This window comes from Bombina bombina, chromosome 1 (assembly GCF_027579735.1).
Source record: "Bombina bombina isolate aBomBom1 chromosome 1, aBomBom1.pri, whole genome shotgun sequence".
NCBI classification, from domain to species: domain Eukaryota; kingdom Metazoa; phylum Chordata; class Amphibia; order Anura; family Bombinatoridae; genus Bombina; species Bombina bombina.
In genome coordinates this window covers 1,519,873,258-1,519,891,995 of record NC_069499.1, presented here as the reverse complement: position 1 = coordinate 1,519,891,995, position 18,738 = coordinate 1,519,873,258, and the positions used below count along the sequence as shown (strand labels likewise).

Here is an 18,738-nt window from a genome sequence, read left to right as displayed (position 1 = left end):
CAAAGAGAAGTATTCCATCCAACACATATACCAAATGTTATCTTTTATTTAAAACGGGAAGTTGTTAAAATTTCATGTTCTATCTGAATGATGAAAGTTTATACTGTCCTTTAAAGAATAATTTAACCCAGTATTCTTTAACCCTTGTGACCATGTGTCAGTCTGCAGTGGGAAATCATACAATTGTATTGTGATGTGCTGCTCAGATATACCATTATTTACTTCCCACACAGCTGTTAGGTGTGCTACAGGATATGTTTTTTTTATAAAGCAAAAAAGTTATATTCATAGATTTATATATATGTTTGTGTGTGTAAACAAAAGTATGATTTATATATATGTTTGTGTGTGTGTGTAAACAAAAGTATGATGTATAAAAATAATACCCAAAACTAATGAAAATTGAGAAGGTGGATGTTTAATCCAGATTGTTATACTGTAAACTATAAGAACATAGTCGCCAACAGTCCCTTATTTCCAGGGACAGTCCCTGCACTTTGTTGTATGTCTCTGGAATTTTTTTGTCCCTGGAAATGTCCCCACCTTCAATTAAGAATAAAAGGTCAGTTCAGAATTTTTCTTCAAATAGTGCTATGCCATCTAAGGTTAGGGATAATCCTGTTGTGTCGTCTGAAGAAGTTTCCTTTGGTAATGAGAAATCTTCTAATGTTGAACCTAATTCACCCTCTTTTTTTTTAATTTATAGTTAAACATATTCATTCTCTTTAAATGGTTTTGCTTACTTTAGGGGTTAAGTACTGTTACTAAAACCACTGAGGTTTTCCTATTCCAGATGTTGTTTCTGAAATAGTTTCTAGTGAATGATCTAAGCCAGGCAATGATGTAATCCTCCTGCAAGGTTTAAGAAGTTATACCCTCTAATATTGAACTGTGACAGACTGTCTCTAAAGTAGATAGCCATTTATTCTTTTGGCTAAGTATACTACTAACCCTTTGGAAGACAGGACATATTTTAAGGATCCCTTAAAGGGACATTGAACCCATTTATTTTGGTTCAGTACTCTGGACACCACTTTTTTATTGGTGGATTAATTTATCCACCAATCAGCAAGGACAACCCAGGTTGTTCACCAAAAATGGGCCGGCATCTAAACTTACATTCTTGCATTTCAAATAAAGATACCAAGAGAATGAAGAACATTTAATAATAGGAGTAAAATAGAAAGTTGCTTAAAATTGCATGCTCTATCTAAATCACAAAATAAAAAAATTGGGTTCAGTGTCCCTTTAAATAGGAAGTTAGAATCCTTTCAATGAAGAAATTTTCTTCAAGCAGGTTATTTGTTTAGGCCAGCTATTTCTATTGCCGATGTAGCTTCTGCTTCTTACTGGTTAACTAGTCTTTCAGAGCAGTTTTGTAATGATACTACTTGTGAAGATTTTTTTTGAACCTTTGGGACTGTTTGAAAGTGGTATGTGACATTAAGATTGTTAAAAACATGTCCTTGGCAGTTCTCTGCTGTTATGGTGTCTAAATCCTGACTTTAGTCTCTTCCTTCTCAGGGAAATAATTTTCTTGGTTCTTATTTCACTTCTAGAATTTATACTGTAACTCGAGGTAAAGGAGCTTTTTTTCCTCAGGACAAGAAGTCGAAAGGAAAATTAAAGGTCTCCAATCATTTTCGATCCTTTCATCAGTACAAAGAACAGAAAATTAATTCTTCCTCTCAGAAGCAAAGCACATCTGGCCTAGTCTGGATGTCTGATGCTAATTGGAACAGACTTAAGCAAGTCAAAAAGTTTATTCTACTTCCAAGTCTGCATGAATGTGTGAGGTCCCCAATCCAGAGGCTCTGGTAGGGAGCAGGTTATGCCTTTTTCAGGAAGCTTGGTTTCAGTCTTTTCCAGATCCCTGAGTTTTGAATATAGTTAACCAGGATTATTGGATAGGATTCAGAACAAGGCCTCTGAGAGGCTTGGCTTCACAGGATTTGATGTATACATCTGGGTTAGATGTCCAGTTGTCCTCCTTAGCCTCTTCATCATCAACCAGACCTTCTGTCTCAAGGTCCATTTTTCCATCCAGATCTCAAATCTCTAAGCTTGATGGCATGGAGATTGAACAGTAAGTTCTTAAGCATAGAGATTTCTCAGAGTCTGTGATTAAAACTTTAATCCAGGCTTGTAAGTCTGTGACTAGGAAGATTTATCATAAAGTCTGGAAGGCTTTTATTGCTTGGTGTATAGATCCTGGCTTTCTTTTAGCCTATCTGTCAGTTCTCTGAAAGGGCAGATTTCAGTTCTTTCAGGTTTTTTTCATAGGAAGATTGCTAATTTTCCTGGTTTTGTTCAGGCTTTGGCACAAATTAAGCCTGTGATCAAGCCAATTTCTCCTCCATGGAGTCTTAACTTGGTGTTTTTAAAGGTTTTGCAGGCTCCTCATTTTGAGCCTATGCACAAAGTGGATATTAAGCTTCTTTCTTAGAAGGCTTTGTTTCTTTTGGCAATCTCTTCTGCTATAAGTATTTCTGAAGTGTCTTCTCTTTCTTGTGACCCTCCTTATCTTTTATCAGGATAAGGCAGTCTTACGGACTTAATTTGATTTATTGCCTAAATTTGTGTCTTTAGACAATATCAGTCAGGAAATTTGCATACTTTTAATAAAGTCTACCATTTTGATGTTTCTGTTTCTTCTGAGGCATCCTTTGGTAGGAACGTCCTTCAGGCAGTTGTCTCAGCTTGATTTATTTTTGCCTGTTGATTAACTTTTAAGTGCATTTAAAAAAAGCCCTTTTTTGAGTTCTTGAGGGGTTGTGGATTTAGTTTTTCAGTGAAAAAAGGTGTTTATTAAATCCCACCCTTTGTGTCTCATTATTCGTGGACTCCACAACTTGTGTATTAGTTCCCAGGAGTAATAGATCATGGACTCTTACCACCTGTATGAAAGAAAACATAATGAATGCTTACATGATAAATTAATTTATTTCATGGTGGTTAGAGTCCATGAGACCCCACCCTATGTTTTTTTGGTGGTGTGTTTTTTTTATTCTTCTTTTCTTAAGCACATCTCTCTTCTCTGCTCCTTTTACTTTTTTTCTTTTCCTACCTCATTTTGCTTGGCTATACATTAGCCTGAGGTACCTGTGAGGTGGGAGGGGTTTTATAGAGCTCTTGGGGTTTGGGAATCTTTGCCTCCTCGTAGTGGTAGGCAAGAGTAATTCCCAGGAGTAATGGATTGTGGACACTCATCAACATGAAATAGATTAATTTATCAGGTAAGTATAAATGATGTTTGTTTCTAAAACATCTAGGATGATATGTCATCCTATAGCAAAACAACAGAAGTATCTTGTAATTGCAGAGTGTTGACTGTCCCTTAAGTATTTTTTTTATTTACTCATTTATTTATTTTATTTATATATTTGTTTATTTTTTTCATTTTTAAAAGCCACTATTTAATGTCTGCCCAAAACTTCTCTCTTCTCATTTTTAGGAACGTCTCTTGGAATCCGAGAAACAAAACCAACATCTGTCTGAGGAGCTTAAATATGTAAAACAAGTAAGAATCAAATCTTTGGTGTTTGTTATATGACCTGTTTAAGCTCACGTGCTTGAATTAAAGAATTCTGCATAAATTAGCATTTATTTATTTAGAAATACTGAAAGTAGGGGGTGGAGCCTGCTGCGTGCGAGAGGATGGTAGCAGAGTTGTAAAGCTCCAAGTTCTCCCTCTCGGAATGCTAAAATAATATAATATGGTGATTTACCCTGGGACTTCAAGAGGATACCCTTCACATGATTTATATACGCTAAGGGAGAAACTACAAACCTAGCCTAAAAAAACCCTGAAGAGCAGAAGAGGAGCTGGAAAAAAAACAGCACGTTACAAACTACATCGTACCTGTTCCTGCAAAGATCGCAGGTGTGCTGTGAGCTCAGGCAGTTGGAGACTATCGGGCGCTGCGGCTCAGAGGAGGACCCGACTAAGAAGGAGAGACTGCAGCAGAGGGTCTGACCTAGAAGAAGAGACTGAAGCGATCAACCGAGCTGGAGCAAGCGTGAAATCGGCAAGTTTTAGCATCAGCAGAGGTGATGCGAGCTCACTCAGATGGAGTCTAACAGGTGCCGTCACTTAGAGGAAGGTCTGACTTGGAGGAGGAGATTGGAATGGCTGGTCAAGCCTGATCAAGCGGGTGAGCCACAAGCGGATACAGGGGGAAGAGGCGTCTGCTCGAAAAACGATACTGTAAAGTTAATACAGAACCCGGACAAGTAATACCGGGAGAGAAAGGTGAGAGAGGCGAGGAGCCGAACACTAGATAGCCTCAGAAATTCGACCCCAGAAATAGAAGAGCTGATTTAGGAGTTGGTCTCTGAGGGAAGAGTACCCCAACACGGAGGCTTAAGGGAAAAGACCCAAAGGAGGGGGAAGGAATTAGGAGGAATCCCATAGAGGAAAATGTATGTTATGAGGATATAAAGGATATAAGGAAAAAGAGAATAAAAGAAAGGGAAAAAAAGAAAGAAGAAAAAAAGGGGGGTATAAGGAGAGGAAGAAGAAGGGAAAGGCAGGGGGGCAAAAAAGAAAAGAAAGAGAAAAGAAAAAAGGGCAAAAGAAAGGAAAAAGAGGGGAAAGAAAGCTTAATTATAAAGTGATAACGAGAGGAAAATGGCCTCCAAAAAAGCAGCTAAACTGGACAAAATAAACAGAAGCAATAAATCCCCAAGCGTAAAAGATAACCCCTTTTTCCATAATATGAGTATGGAGACTCATACTAGCCCCAAAAATTCAGCGGCAAAGATAACAGACAGCACAGCAAATATGGATATCCAGATAAATATGGAAGAGATAAGAAAATTGGCAACAAAGGAGGACATTATCTCAATAATAGATTGTATTGTTGCAGAACTTTCTGAAATTAAAATGGAGCTGAATGAAATGGGTCAAAGGGTTAATGCTTTAGAGGACCAACAAGAGGAGGTAGAGATTCTCCCAGACTAATGAAGTTATCTATGCACAAGCACCTTTAATAAATGATATGCAAGACAAATTAGCAGACCTGGAAGACAGGTCTAGAAGGGGGAATTTAAGGATAAAAGACATCCCTGAGGAAATTAAAATGGAGGACTTAAAACCCTTTGCCCAAAAGTTTTTTACCTCCCTTATATCAAACCTACAAGAAGGAGATATTAAAATTAAAAGAATAAACAGATTGGCAAACCAAGGGATTTTAGGAAGAACAAGATATGTAATATTAAATTTACAAGATTTAGAAATAAAAGAACAAATATTAAGAATAGCCAAAAGAGAGCATATACTCAGATATCAACAATGGGAAATCCAGATCTTTGCATATCTAAGTATGGCGACCATGAAAAAAAGGAGAGATCTCAGATTCCTAACTAGGTGCCTGCAAAAAGGGATAAGGTACAAGTGGACATACCCCTTTGGGCTAATAATCTCCTATAATGGCAATATGGCATACTACAAAAGGAAGGAAGATATTCAGCATATAAAAACAAAGTTATAATTAGATCTAGAAATACCAGAGGACTTTGAGAAAGAAGAGCAAGCTGAGAGGAGGCAAAGAGACTGTGAGAAAGGAAAACCCCCAAAAACCTTTTGGGAAGAAGCTAGAAAGAAAAAAAAGAATGGACAGCCAAGTTAATTTGTGATGCCTCTAAGGGTGTAAAAGAAAAGGGAATTAATTATATATATATATATATATATATATATATATATATATATATATATATATATATATATATATATATATATATATATATATATATTTTTTTTTTTTCACAGGACACTTGGTATTAGTATAGGAACACCCGATAGCTGGGTTTTCCCCACACGTGATACTGATATATTAAGTATATATCAGATACAGGTCTCACTACACAGGACACAGGTATTGGCATAGGAATACCCAATTGCTGGGTTTCCCCCTCCACATAACACTAACACATTAAGCATTAGACTAGTCACAGGTTGTTTCATAATAGGGTCTAATATATATATATAAAGATATATATATATATATATATATATATATATATATATATATATATATATATATATATATATATATATATATATATATATATTTATTTTCTCTTCAGGTCACTTGGCATTAGTATAGGAACACCCAATAGTCGGATTCTCCTTACACACGACACTGACACATTAAGTATATTCCAGACACAGGTTTCAATATATAGGACACTTGGTATTAGTATAGAAATACCCAATCGTTGAGTTTTTTCCTTTTCACATAACACTGACACATTAAGTATTATATTAGTTCACATAACACCAACACACCAAGTAACATATTGGACACAGTTTTTTTTTGTTGTTCTTTTTCTTTTTCTTCACAGGACACTTGGTTGAAGTATAATATTCTGCCCCTTTACGGGGCCTCTGTGCACATAACACGGGTTATATATGTAGTGATAGGTTTTTTCTTTGTTTTTTCACATTGGAGGCTTTTTTTCTATTTTTTATTTTTTTCTCTCTCTCCTCCCTTTCCCCTCCCCTATGGGAGTAGGGGTTAGGTGGATATGTATCACAGATGCACCACACAATTCCCTTTTCTTTTGCATGATGTACCGAGTCCACGGTTTCATCCTTACTTGTGGGATATTATCCTTCCTAACAGGAAGGGGCAAAGAGAGCACCCACAGCAGAGCTGTCTATATAGCTCCCCCCTTAACTCCACCCTCCAGTCATTCTCTTTGCCGGCTCTAAGCAGGAAGGGTAAAGTGAAAGAGGTGATAAAGTATTAGTTTTTATTTGTCTTCAAGCAAGAGTTTGTTATTTTTAAATGGTACCGGTGTGTACTATTTACTCTCAGGCAGGAGATAGATGAAGATTTCTGCCTGGAGGATGATGATCTTAGCATTTGTAACTAAGGTCCACTGCTGTTCCCACCGAAGCTGAGGAGTACAGGAAAACGTCAGTGTGAGGAACGGTTTCTTGCTATACAGCAATGAGGTATGTTCAGTCGTTTTTTCTGGAAAGACTGTGATAATTCAGAAAGGCTGACAGTATCCCCATTAGGGGAAGGGTAAGCAGTAATCCTAGTTTATAAGGGATATTACTAGCTTGCATAAAGGGCTAAACTTATGGGCACTCAGTTTGTATGATATATTTGGCAAACGTTTGTGTGTTCTGGGAGTACTGTTTTTATTTCCTTTGGGACATCTGTTTTTGAGGGTACACTTGGCTTATTTGGGGTTTTTATAACCCACATGGCTTAAAAATCTTTGGTAGATTTGTGTGTAGGCCCCAGCAACATCGAGTGAGAGGGACGGGGCCTTTTTTCGCGCCTCAGTTGCGCAGTTGTTTTACATAGACAAGCAGCAAGCTACAACAGGAGGGTCCTGGTACACTTCTAAGGGCCTAATCGAAGCTTTATTCCCACATTATCGATCCTTGAGGGCAGGTAGGCGCCACATCTGCTGTGGCAGGGTGCTGTCAAGGGTTTTTACCGTTTTTTGAACACTTTACAATCCGGTTTTCACATTTGAGGGTTAATTGCCTTAATACTTGTGGTGCAATCTTACTAAAGCTTGATGTGTATACTGTAAAAATTTCGGAAAATTTGGGGTAATTTTAAGCAGTTTTGCAGTTTGTGTATGCCTTTTTTCTCTTAAAGGCACAGTACCATTTTTGAAAATTGTGTTTTTTTATTAAATAAAGTGTTTTCCAAGCTTGCTTGTCTCATTACTAGCCTGTTCAACATGTCTGACATTGAGGGAACTCATTGTTCAATTTGTTTAGAAGCCATTATGGAACCCCCTCTTAGAATGTGTCCCACTTATACTGATATGTCTATAAATTGCAGACAGCGTATTTTGAGTTTGGCAATGGATGATTCTCAGACAGAAGGAAATCAGGTTTTGCCATCTAGTTCTCCCCAAGTGTCACAACCTCTAGTGCGTCTAATTCTTTCACCTTGCAAGATATGGCCTCAGTTATGAATACTACCCTCACAGAGGTTTTATCTAAACTGCCAGGGTTGCAAGGGAAGTGCAGTAGCTCTGGGTTAAGAACAAATGTTGAACCTTCTGACGCTTTAGTAGCAGTATCCGATATTCCCTCACAATGTTCAGAGGTAGGGATGAGGGATATGCTATCTGAGGGTGAGATTTCTGATTCAGGAAAAATGTTTCCTCAGACAGATTCAGATATGACGGCATTTAAATTTAAGCTGGAACACCTCCGCTTATTGCTCAGGGAGGTTTTAGCGACTCTGGATGATTGTGACCCTATTGTAGTTCAAGAGATATTGTGTAAAATGGACAAATATTTAGAGGTTCCTGGTTACACTGATGTCTTTCCGGTCCCTAAGAGGATTTCGGACATTGTTACTAAGGAGTGGGATAGACCAGGTATTCCGTTCGCTCCCCCTCCTGTTTTTAAGAAAATGTTTCCCATATCCGACACCATGCCGGACTCATGGCAGACGGTCCCTAAGGTGGAGGGAGCTATTTCTACTTTGGCTAAGCGTACAACTATACCTATTGAGGACAGTTGCGCTTTCAAAGATCATATGGATAAAAAATTAGAGGGTCTCCTAAAGAAAATTTTTGTTCATCAGGGTTTTCTTCTCCAGCCTATAGCGTGCATTGTTCCTATAACCACTGCAGCTGCCTTTTGGTTTGAGGATCTGGAAGCGGCTCTTCAGGCAGAGACCCCATTAGATGACATTCTGGATATAATTAGGGCTCTTAAGCTAGCTAATTCTTTAATTACAGACACCGCTTTTCATCTAGCTAAATAAGCGGCAAAGAATTCAGGTTTTGCCATTTTAGCGCGTAGAGCGTTATGGCTTAAGTCCTGGTCTGCTGATGTTTCATCAAAATCTAAGCTGTTGACCATCCATTTCAAAGGTAAGACCCTATTAGGGCCTGAATTGAAAGAGATTATATTTGATATCACTGGAGGGAAGGGTCATGCCCTCCCTCAGGATAAATCAAATAAGACGAGGACCAAGCAAAATAATTTTCGTTCCTTTTGAAACTTCAAAGGTGGTCCCGTTTCCTCTTCCCCTGCTGCGAAGCAAGAGGGGAGTTTTTGCTCAATCCAGGCCAGTCTGGAGACCTAACCAGGCTTGGAACAAGGGTAAACAGGCCAAGAAGCCTGCTGCTGCTGCCACCAAGACAGCATGAAGGGGTAGCCCCCGATCCAGGACCGGATCTAGTAGGGGGCAGACTCTCTCTCTCTCTTTGCTCAGGCCTGAGCAAGAGACGTTCAGGACTCCTGGGCAGTAGAAATCCCAGGGATATCTTCTATATTTCAAGGATTCTCCTCCAAGAGGGAGGTTCCATCTTTCTCAATTGTCTGTAAACCCGACAAAAAGAGAGGCGTTCTTACGCTGTGTAGAAGACCTTTTTACCAAGGGAGTGATCTGCCCAGTTCCAAAAGCAGAACAGGGTCAGGGGTTCTACTCCAATCTGTTTGTGGTTCCCAAAAAAGAGGGAACTTTCAGACCAATTCTAGATCTCAAGATCCTAAACCAATTCCTTAGAGTCCCATCTTTCAAGATGGAGACCATTCGGGCTATTTTACCAATGATCCAGGAGGGTCAATATATGACCACCGTGGACTTAAAGGATGCGTATCTACACATTCCTATCCACAAAGATCATCACCAATTCCTCAGGTTTGCCTTTCTGGACAAGCATTATCAGTTTGTGGCTCTTCCCTTCGGTTTGGCTACGGTGCCACAAATCTTCACAAAGGTGCTAGGGTCCCTTCTGGCGGTCCTAAGGCCGCGGGGCATAGCAGTGGCGCCTTATCTAGACGACATTCTTATTCAAGCGTCGACTTTCCAACTAGCCAAGTCTCACACGGACTTAGTGTTGGCCTTTCTAAGATCTCACGGGTGGAAGGTGAACGTAAAAAAAGAGTTCTCTTTCCCCTCTCACAAGAGTTTCATTTCTAGGGACTCTGATAGACTCGGTGGACATGAAAATATTTCTGACGGAGGTCAGGAAATCAAAGATTTTGTCCACCTGCCGAGCTCTTCATTCCATTCCCCGGCCGTCAGTGGCTCAGTGTATGGAGGTAATCGGTTTAATGGTAGCGGCAATGGACATAGTTCCGTTTGCTCGCTTGCATCTCAGACCACTGCAACTATGCATGCTCAATCAGTGGAATGTGGATTATGCAGATTTATCTCCTCAGATAAATCTGGATCAAGAGACCAGAGACTCTTCTTTGGTGGTTGTCACAGGTTCATCTGTCCCAGGGAATGTGTTTCCGCAGGCCAGAGTGGGTTATAGTGACGACAGACGCCAGCCTACTGGGCTGGGGTGCAGTCTGGAATTCCCTGAAACCACAGGGTTTGTGGACTCAGGAGGAGGCCCTCCTACCGATAAATATTCTGGTATTAAGAGCGATATTCAATGCTCTTCAGGCGTGGCCTCAGCTGGCTTCGGCCAGATTCATCAGATTTCAGTCGGACAACATCACGACTGTGGCTTATATCAATCATCAGGAGGGAACAAAGAGTTCCTTAGTGATGATAGAAGTTTCAAGAATAATCCGATGGGCAGAGGCTCACTCTTGTCATCTGTCAGCGATCTATATCCCAGGAGTAGAGAACTGGGAGGCAGATTTTCTAAGTCGTCAGACTTTTCATCCGGGGGAATGGGAACTCCATCCAGAGGTGTTTGCTCAACTGGTTCAGCTATGGGGCACACCAGAATTGGATCTGATGGTGTCTCGTCAGAACGCCAAACTTCCTCGTTACGGATCCAGGTCAAGGGATCCTCAGGCAGTACTGATAGATGCTCTAGCAGTACCCTGGTCGTTCAACCTGGCTTATGTGTTTCCACCTTTCCCTCTCCTTCCGAGTCTGATTGCCAGAATCAAACAGGAGAGAGCTTCTGTGATTTTGATAGCGCCTGCGTGGCCACGCAGGACTTGGTATGCAGACCTGGTGGACATGTCATCTCTGCCACCATGGACTCTGCCACTGAGACAGGACCTTTTGATTCAAGGTCCATTCAAGCATCCAAATCTAATTTCTCTGCAACTGACTGCTTGGAGATTGAACGCTTGATTCTATCAAAGCGGGGTTTCTCTGAGTCGGTCATAGATACCTTGATTCAGGCTCGAAAGCCTGTTATCAGGAAAATCTATCATAAGATATGGCGTAAATATCTTTTTTGGTGCGAATCCAAAGGCTTCTCCTGGAGTAAAATCAGGATTCCTAGGATTTTGTCTTTTCTCCAAGAGGGATTGGAGAAAGGATTGTCAGCTAGTTCCCTAAAAGGACAGATATCTGCTCTGTCTATTTTGTTGCACAAGCGTCTGGCAGATGTTCCAGACGTTCTGGCTTTTTGTCAGGCTTTAGCTAGAATTAAGCCTGTGTTTAAACCCGTTGCTCCGCCATGGAGTCTAAATTTAGTTCTTTAAGTTCTTCAGGGGGTTCCGTTTGAACCCATGCATTCCATAGATATTAAGCTTCTATCTTGGAAAGTTTTGTTCCTAGTTGCTTTCTCTTCAGCTCAAAGAGTTTCTGAACTATCTGCATTACAATGTGACTCGCCTTATCTTGTTTTCCATGCTGATAAGGTGGTTTTGCGTACAAAGCCTGGGTTCCTACCTAAGGTTGTTACTAACAGGAATATCAATCAGGAAATTGTTGTTCCTTCTATGTGTCCTAATCCTTCTTCTAAGAAGGAACGTCTGTTGCACAACTTGGACGTGGTTCGTGCTTTGAAATTTTATTTGCAGGCAACCAAAAGATTTTCGTCAAACATCTTCTTTGTTTGTTGTCTATTCTGGAAAGCGTAAGGGTCAAAAGGCTACGGCTACTTCTCTTTCCTTTTGACTTAAAAGCATCATCCGTTTGGCTTATGAGACTGCTTGACAGCAGCCTCCTGATAGGATTACCGCTCATTCTACTAGAGCGGTAGCTTCCACATGGGCTTTTAAAAATGATGCTTCTGTTGAACAGATTTGTAAGGCTGCAACTTGGTCTTCGCTCCATACCTTTTCAAAATTTTACAAATTCGATACTTTTGCTTCTTCGGAGGCTATTTTTGGGAGAAAGGTTTTGCAAGCAGTGGTGCCTTCCGTTTAGGTTCCTGTCTTGTCCCTCCCTTCATCCGTGTCCTAAAGCTTTGGTATTGGTATCCCACAAGTAAGGATGAAACCGTGGACTCTGTACATCATGCAAAAGAAAACAAAATTTATGCTTACCTGATAAATTTCTTTCTTTTGTAATGTACCAAGTCCACGGCCCGCCCTGTCTATTCAAAACAGATAGTATTTTTTGTTAAAAACTTCAGTCACCTCTGCACCTTATAGTTTCTCCTTTTCTCTTGCAAGGTGTATCCAGTCCACGGATTCATCCTTTACTTGTGAGATATTCTTCTTCCCTACAGGAAGTGGCAAAGAGAGCACACAGCAAATCTGTCCATATAGCTCCACCCCCCAGTCATTCTCTTTGCCGGCTCTAAGCACTAGGGTTTCTCTACGGGAGGGTAAAGTGAATGTGGTGTTAGAATTGTAGTTTTATATCTTCAAACAAGAGTTTATTTTTAAATGGTACCGGTTTGTACTATTTACTTTCTAGCAGAAAAGTGATGAAGAATTCTGCTGAGAGGAAAATGATTTTAGCATGTTGTAACTAAAATCCACTGCTGTTCCCACACAGGACTGAGGAGTACCAGAAAACTTCAGTTGGGGGAACAGTTTGCAGGCTTCACTGCAATGAGGTATGTTCAGTCAATTATTTCTAGACAAGACTGAGATAATGCTAGAAGACTGACAGTATCCCCATGTGGGGAGGGTAAGCTATGTTCTGAGACTTAGTATAGAATTGAATGCTTACATAACAGGGCAAAATAGGCTGGTTGACACTAATACAGGGAAATCGATTATTTATTTAAGAAATATTCGTTGGTGACATTTTTTTAAGCACTTTGGAGTGTTTTACTGGGGTTATTATCCACATGGCATAAATTTAGTCACTTAGAAGTGATTTTTGTAGGCCTCACAACTCCGGAGTGGAGTGGGAGGGGCCTAATTTTGCGCCTCAGATGCGCAGTTAGAATTGAAAGACTGTTCATGCTGCTTCACATGGAGGGTCCAGCTGCTGATTGAGGGCCTAAAAGAAGCTTTATTCCCCCAAATCTGATCCCTAAGGGCAGGTAGGGCAACAGCACTAAGCTGTGGCAAGGTGCTGTAGTTAATTAACCGGTTGTTGGCTTTAGGCTGCTCCGGTTTGGGCATTAAGGGGTTAATCGTTCTGAAACTTGTGGTGCAATCATATTAAAGCCTTAGGTACATACTGTGAAAATTTCAAAAAGATTGGTGCATTTTTCACTGTTTTGTAAAATTGTGTGCTCTTTTTATATCTTAAAGGCACAGTAACGTTTTTTCAAATTGTGTTTTTTATTTGATTAAAGTGTTTTCCAAGCTTGCTTGTGTATACTACTAGTCTGTTAAACATGTCTGACACTAAGGAAAATCCTTGTTCAATGTGTTTAGAAGCCATGGTGGAACCCCCTCTCAGAATGTGTCCCAATTGCACTAATACGTCTATACACTTTAAAGATCATATTGTTGCACTTAAAAGTGTGGCCCTAGATGATTCTCAGACTGAAGATAATGAGGATAGTCTGCCTACCTCTCCCCATGTGTCACAACCAGTTACGCCCGCTCAAGCGATGCCTAGTACCTCTAGTGCGTCTGCCCCTATTACTTTGCAACAACTAGCGACAGTCATGAATAATTCCCTTGCGGCCTTTCTATCCAAACTGCCAGTTTTTCCTACAAAGCGCAATAGCTCTGTTTTAAGAACAGATTATGAGCAGTCTGAAGCTTTGGTAGCCTTATCTGATGTACCCTCACAACATTCCGAAGTGGGGCTGAGGGATTTGATGTCTGAGGGAGAAATTTCCGACTCAGGAAAGATTGCTCATCAGGCAGAGTCAGATTCATTAGCGTTTAAATTTAAACTGGAACACCGCCGCATACTGCTCAGGGAGGTATTAGCCACTCTGGATGATTGTGACCCTATGGTGGTCCCAGAGAAATTGTGTAAAATGGACAAGTACCTAGAGGTCCCTGTATACACTGATGCGTTTCCGATCCCCAAAAGGGTTGCGGATATTGTTACTAGGGAGTGGGATAGACCAGGTGTCCCTTTTGTCGTCCCTCCCCCCTATTTTTAAGAAAATGTTCCCCATAACTGACCCCAGGAAGGACTCGTGGCAGACGGTCCCTAAAGTAGAGGGGGCTGTTTCTTCACTATACCAATTGAAGACAGTTGTGCTTTTAAAGATCCTATGGATAAAAAGTTAGGTTTGCTTAAGAAAATTTTTGTTCAGCAAGGTTTCCTTCTCCAACCTATTGCCTGCATTATTCCGGTAACTACTGCAGCGGCTTTCTGATGTGAGGCGCTGGAGGAGTCGCTCCAGACGGAGACCCCATATGACGAGATTATGGATAGAATTAAGGCTCTAAAGCTGGCTAATTCTTTTATCACAGATGCCGCTTTGCAATTAGCTAAGTTAGCGGCAAAAAATTCAGGTTTCGCCATTATGGCGCGCAGAGCACTTTGTCTCAAGTCATGGTCGGCCGATGTGTCGTCAAAATCCAAATGATTAAATATCCCTTTCAAGGGAAAGACCCTTTTCGGGCCAGAATTGAAAGAGATTTCAGATATCACCGGGGGAAAGGGCCATGCTCTCCCTCAGGACAAGCCCTTTAAGGCTAGAAACAAAGCTAACTTTCGTTCCTTTCGTAACTTCCGGAGCGGTCCCGCTTCAGCCTCTACAGCTGCAAAGCAAGAGGGTAACGCTTCACAGCCCAAGGCAACCTGGAAGCCTTACCAGGGCTGGAACAAGGGTAAACAGGCCAAATAGCCTGCAGCTGCTACCAAGACAGCATGAAGGGGTAGCCCCCGATCCGGGACCGGATCTAGTAGGGGGCAGACTCTCTCTCTTCACTCAGTCCTGGGCAAGAGATATTCACGATCCCTGGGCATTAGAGATTGTTACCCAGGGATATCTTCTAGAATTCAAGGACTCTCCTCCAAGGGGAAGGTTCCACATTTCTCATCAGACAAAGAAAGAGGCGTTTTTACGCTGTGTAGAAGATCTACTTACAATGGGAGTGATCCACCCAGTTCCAGTTGCAGAACAAGGGCTGGGGTTTTACTCAAACCTGTTTGTGGTTCCCAAAAAAGAAGGAACTTTCAGACCAATCCTGGATCTCAAAATTCTAAACAAATTCCTCAGAGTCCCATCATTCAAGATGGAGACCATTCGGACAATCTTACCAATGATCCAGGAGGGTCAATATATGACTACCGTGGATCGAAAGGATGCGTACCTGCATATTCCTATCCACAAAGATCATCACCAGTTTCTCAGGTTCGCCTTTCTGGACAAGCATTATCAGTTTGTGGCTCTTCCTTTCGGGTTGGCCACTGCTCACAGAATTTTCACAAAGGTGCTAGGGTCCCTCCTGGCGGTGCTAAGACCGCGGGGCATAGCAGTGGCGCCTTACTTAGACGACATCTTAATTCAGGCGTCGACTTTCCAAAGAACCAAGTCTCACACGGAGATCGTATTGGCCTTTCTAAGGTCTCACGGGTGGAAGGTGAACGTAAAAAAGAGTTCTCTCTCCCCTCTTACAAGAGTTCCATTCCTAGGAACCCTGATAGACTCGGTAGAAATGAAAATATTTCTGACGGAGGTCAGAACGTTAAAGCTGTTAACTACTTGCCGAGCTCTTCATTCCATTCCTCGGCCATCTGTAGCTCAGTGCATGGAGACAATCGGACTAATGGTAGCGGCAATGGACATGGTCCCTTTTGCTCGGATCCATCTCAGACCACTGCAACTATGCATGCTCAAACAGTGGAATGGGGATTATGCAGATTTGACTCCTCAAATTCAGTTGGACCAGGAGACCAGAGATTCTCTTCTCTGGTGGTTGTCTCAGGACCACCTGTCTCAGGGAATATGTTTCCGCAGACCAGAGTGGATCATTGTAACGACCGATGCCAGTCTGTTAGGCTGGGGTGCGGTCTGGGACTCCCTGAAAGCTCAGGGCTTATGGTCTCGGGAAGAAACTCTTCTCCCAATAAACATTCTGGAACTGAGGGCGATATTCAACGCGCTTCAGGCATGGCCTCAACTTGCGGCGGCTAAATTTATCAGATTTCAGTCGGACAACATCACGACTGTAGCTTACGTCAATCATCAGGGGGGAACAAAGAGTTCCCTAGCGATGACGGAAGTAACCAAAATAATAAGGTGGGCGGAGGATCACTCCTGCCATCTCTCAGCAATGCACATCCCAGGAGTAGACAACTGGGAGGCGGATTTTCTAAGTCGTCAGACTTTTCACCCGGGGGAGTGGGAACTCCACCCGGAGGTATTTGCCCTGCTGACTCAACTATGGGGCACTCCAGAGTTGGATTTGATGGTGTTCCGTCAGAACGCCAAACTTCCTATCTACGGGTCCAGGTCCCGGGACCCCAAGGCGGTATTGATAGATGCTCTAGCAGCGCCTTGGTCCTTCAATCTGGCTTATGTTTTTCACCGTTTCCTCTCCTCCCTCGTCTGGTCGCCAGAATCAAGCAGGAGAAGGCTTCAGTGATTCTGATAGCGCCTGCGCGGCCACGCAGGACTTGGTATGCAGACCTAGTGGACATGTTACCTGTCCCACCATGGACACTGCCAATGAGGCAGGATCTTCTAATACAGGGTCCGTTCAAGCATCCAAATCTAGTTTCTCTACGTCTGACTGCTTGGAGATTGAGCGCTTAATTCTTTTGAAGCTTGGTTTCTCTGAGTCAGTAATAGATACTCTGATTCAGGCTAGAAAGCCTGTCACCAGGAAAATGTACCATAAGATATGGCGGAAATATCTTTGTTGGTGTGAATCCAAGGGTTACTCATGGAGTAAAATTAGGATTCCAAGGATAATGTCTTTTCTCCAAGAAGGATTGGAGAAAGGATTGTCAGCTAGTTCCTTAAAAGGACAAATATCTGCTCTATCTATCCTTTTACACAAGCGTCTGGCAGAGGTACCAGACATTCAAGCGTTTGCTCAGGCTTTAGTCAGAATCAAGCCTGTCTATAAACCTGTGGCTCCGCCATGGAGCCTAAATCTAGTTCTTTCTGTTCTTCAAGGGGTTCCGTTTGAACCTTTACATTCCATAGATATTAAGTTGTTATCTTGGAAAGTTTTGTTTTTGGTAGCTATCTCTTCTGCTCGAAGAGTTTCAGAATTATCTGCCTTACAGTGCGATTCACCTTACCTGGTGTTCCACGCAGATAAGGTAGTTTTGCGTACCAAGCCTGGTTTTCTTCCTAAAGTTGTTTCTAACAAGAATATTAACCAGGAAATAGTTGTTCCTTCTCTGTGTCCTAATCCATCTTCAAAGAAGGAACGTCTTTTACACAATCTTGATGTAGTTCGTGCTTTAAAGTTCTATTTACAAGCAACTAAGGATTTCAGACAAACATCTTCCTTGTTTGTTGTCTATTCTGGTAAGAGGAGAGGTCAGAAAGCGACTGTTACCTCTCTTTCCTTTTGGCTGAAAAGCATCATCCGTTTGGCCTATGAGACTGCTGGCCAGCAGCCTCCTGAAAGAATTACTGCTCATTCTACCAGAGCAGTGGCTTCCACATGGGCTTTCAAAAATGAGGCTTCTGTTGAACAGATTTGTAAGGCAGCGACTTGGTCTTCACTGCATACTTTTGCCAAATTTTACAAATTTGATACTTTTGCTTCTTCGGAGGCTATTTTTGGGAGAAAGGTTTAAGTTACCTGTCTTGTTCCCTCCCTTCATCCGTGTCCTAAAGCTTTGGTATTGGTATCCCACAAGTAAAGGATGAATCCATGGACTGGATACACCTTGAAAGAGAAAACAGAATTTATGCTTACCTGATAAATTACTTTCTCTTGCGGTGTATCCAGTCCACGGCCCGCCCTGGCATTTAAGTCAGGTAAAAAATTTTTTGTTTAAACTACAGTCACCACTGCACCCTATGGATTCTCCTTTTTCTTCCTAACCTTTGCTCGAATGACTGGGGGGTGGAGCTAAAGGGGGAGCTATATGGACAGCTTTGCTGTGTGCTCTCTTTGCCACTTCCTGTAGGGAATGAGAATATCCCACAAGTAAAGGATGAATCCGTGGACTGGATACACCGCAAGAGAAAGTAATTTATCAGGTAAGCATAAATTCTGTTTTTCTTCCTTGGCCTTCAGTCGAATGATTGGGAGGTGGAGTTAAGGGGGGAGCTATATAGACAGCTCTGCTGTGGGTGCTCTCTTTGCCACTTCCTGTTAGGAAGGATAATATCCCACAAGTAAGGATGAAACCGTGGACTCGGTACATCGCAAAAGAAAGAAATTTATCTTTTTTTTTTCTCTCTCTCCTTCCTTTCCCCTCCCCTATGTGAGTAGGGGTTAGGTGGATATGTATCACAGATGCACCAAAAAAAAATTCTCTTCCCTGGAGCAGGTGGTTAAGTGGTCATCTACCACCATAGGGATATGAAACGTTGTTTTTTTTTTCTTTTTTTTCCTCCCTTTTCTTAACAGAAAAAAGGAAATAATTCTGACAGGGAGGAAGTCCGACCCCTTTTTTGGGCTCCCTTTTTCTGTTTTTTTATTTCTTTTTTGTAGATATGTAGATAGAATTTTTATGTTAAGTGTTATAAGAATCATTTATGGAGTGGGGTCATTAGGCCCACAGCTATATATGGGTTATAGGTATGCGTGGAGGC

The 18,738-nt window shown here is 41.5% G+C and overlaps 1 protein-coding gene across 1 annotated transcript in view; it reads left to right on the top strand.

Moving 5' to 3' along the window:
* The window catches only part of STXBP4 (syntaxin binding protein 4), a 736,191-nt gene that overhangs the window by 267,428 nt on the left and 450,025 nt on the right, over nucleotides 1-18,738 (top strand). Inside the window, exon 10 of the mRNA XM_053721597.1 lies at nucleotides 3,455-3,520. Within this exon, the coding sequence (XP_053577572.1) occupies nucleotides 3,455-3,520 (66 nt within the window). The remainder of the gene's footprint in view (nucleotides 1-3,454; nucleotides 3,521-18,738) is intronic.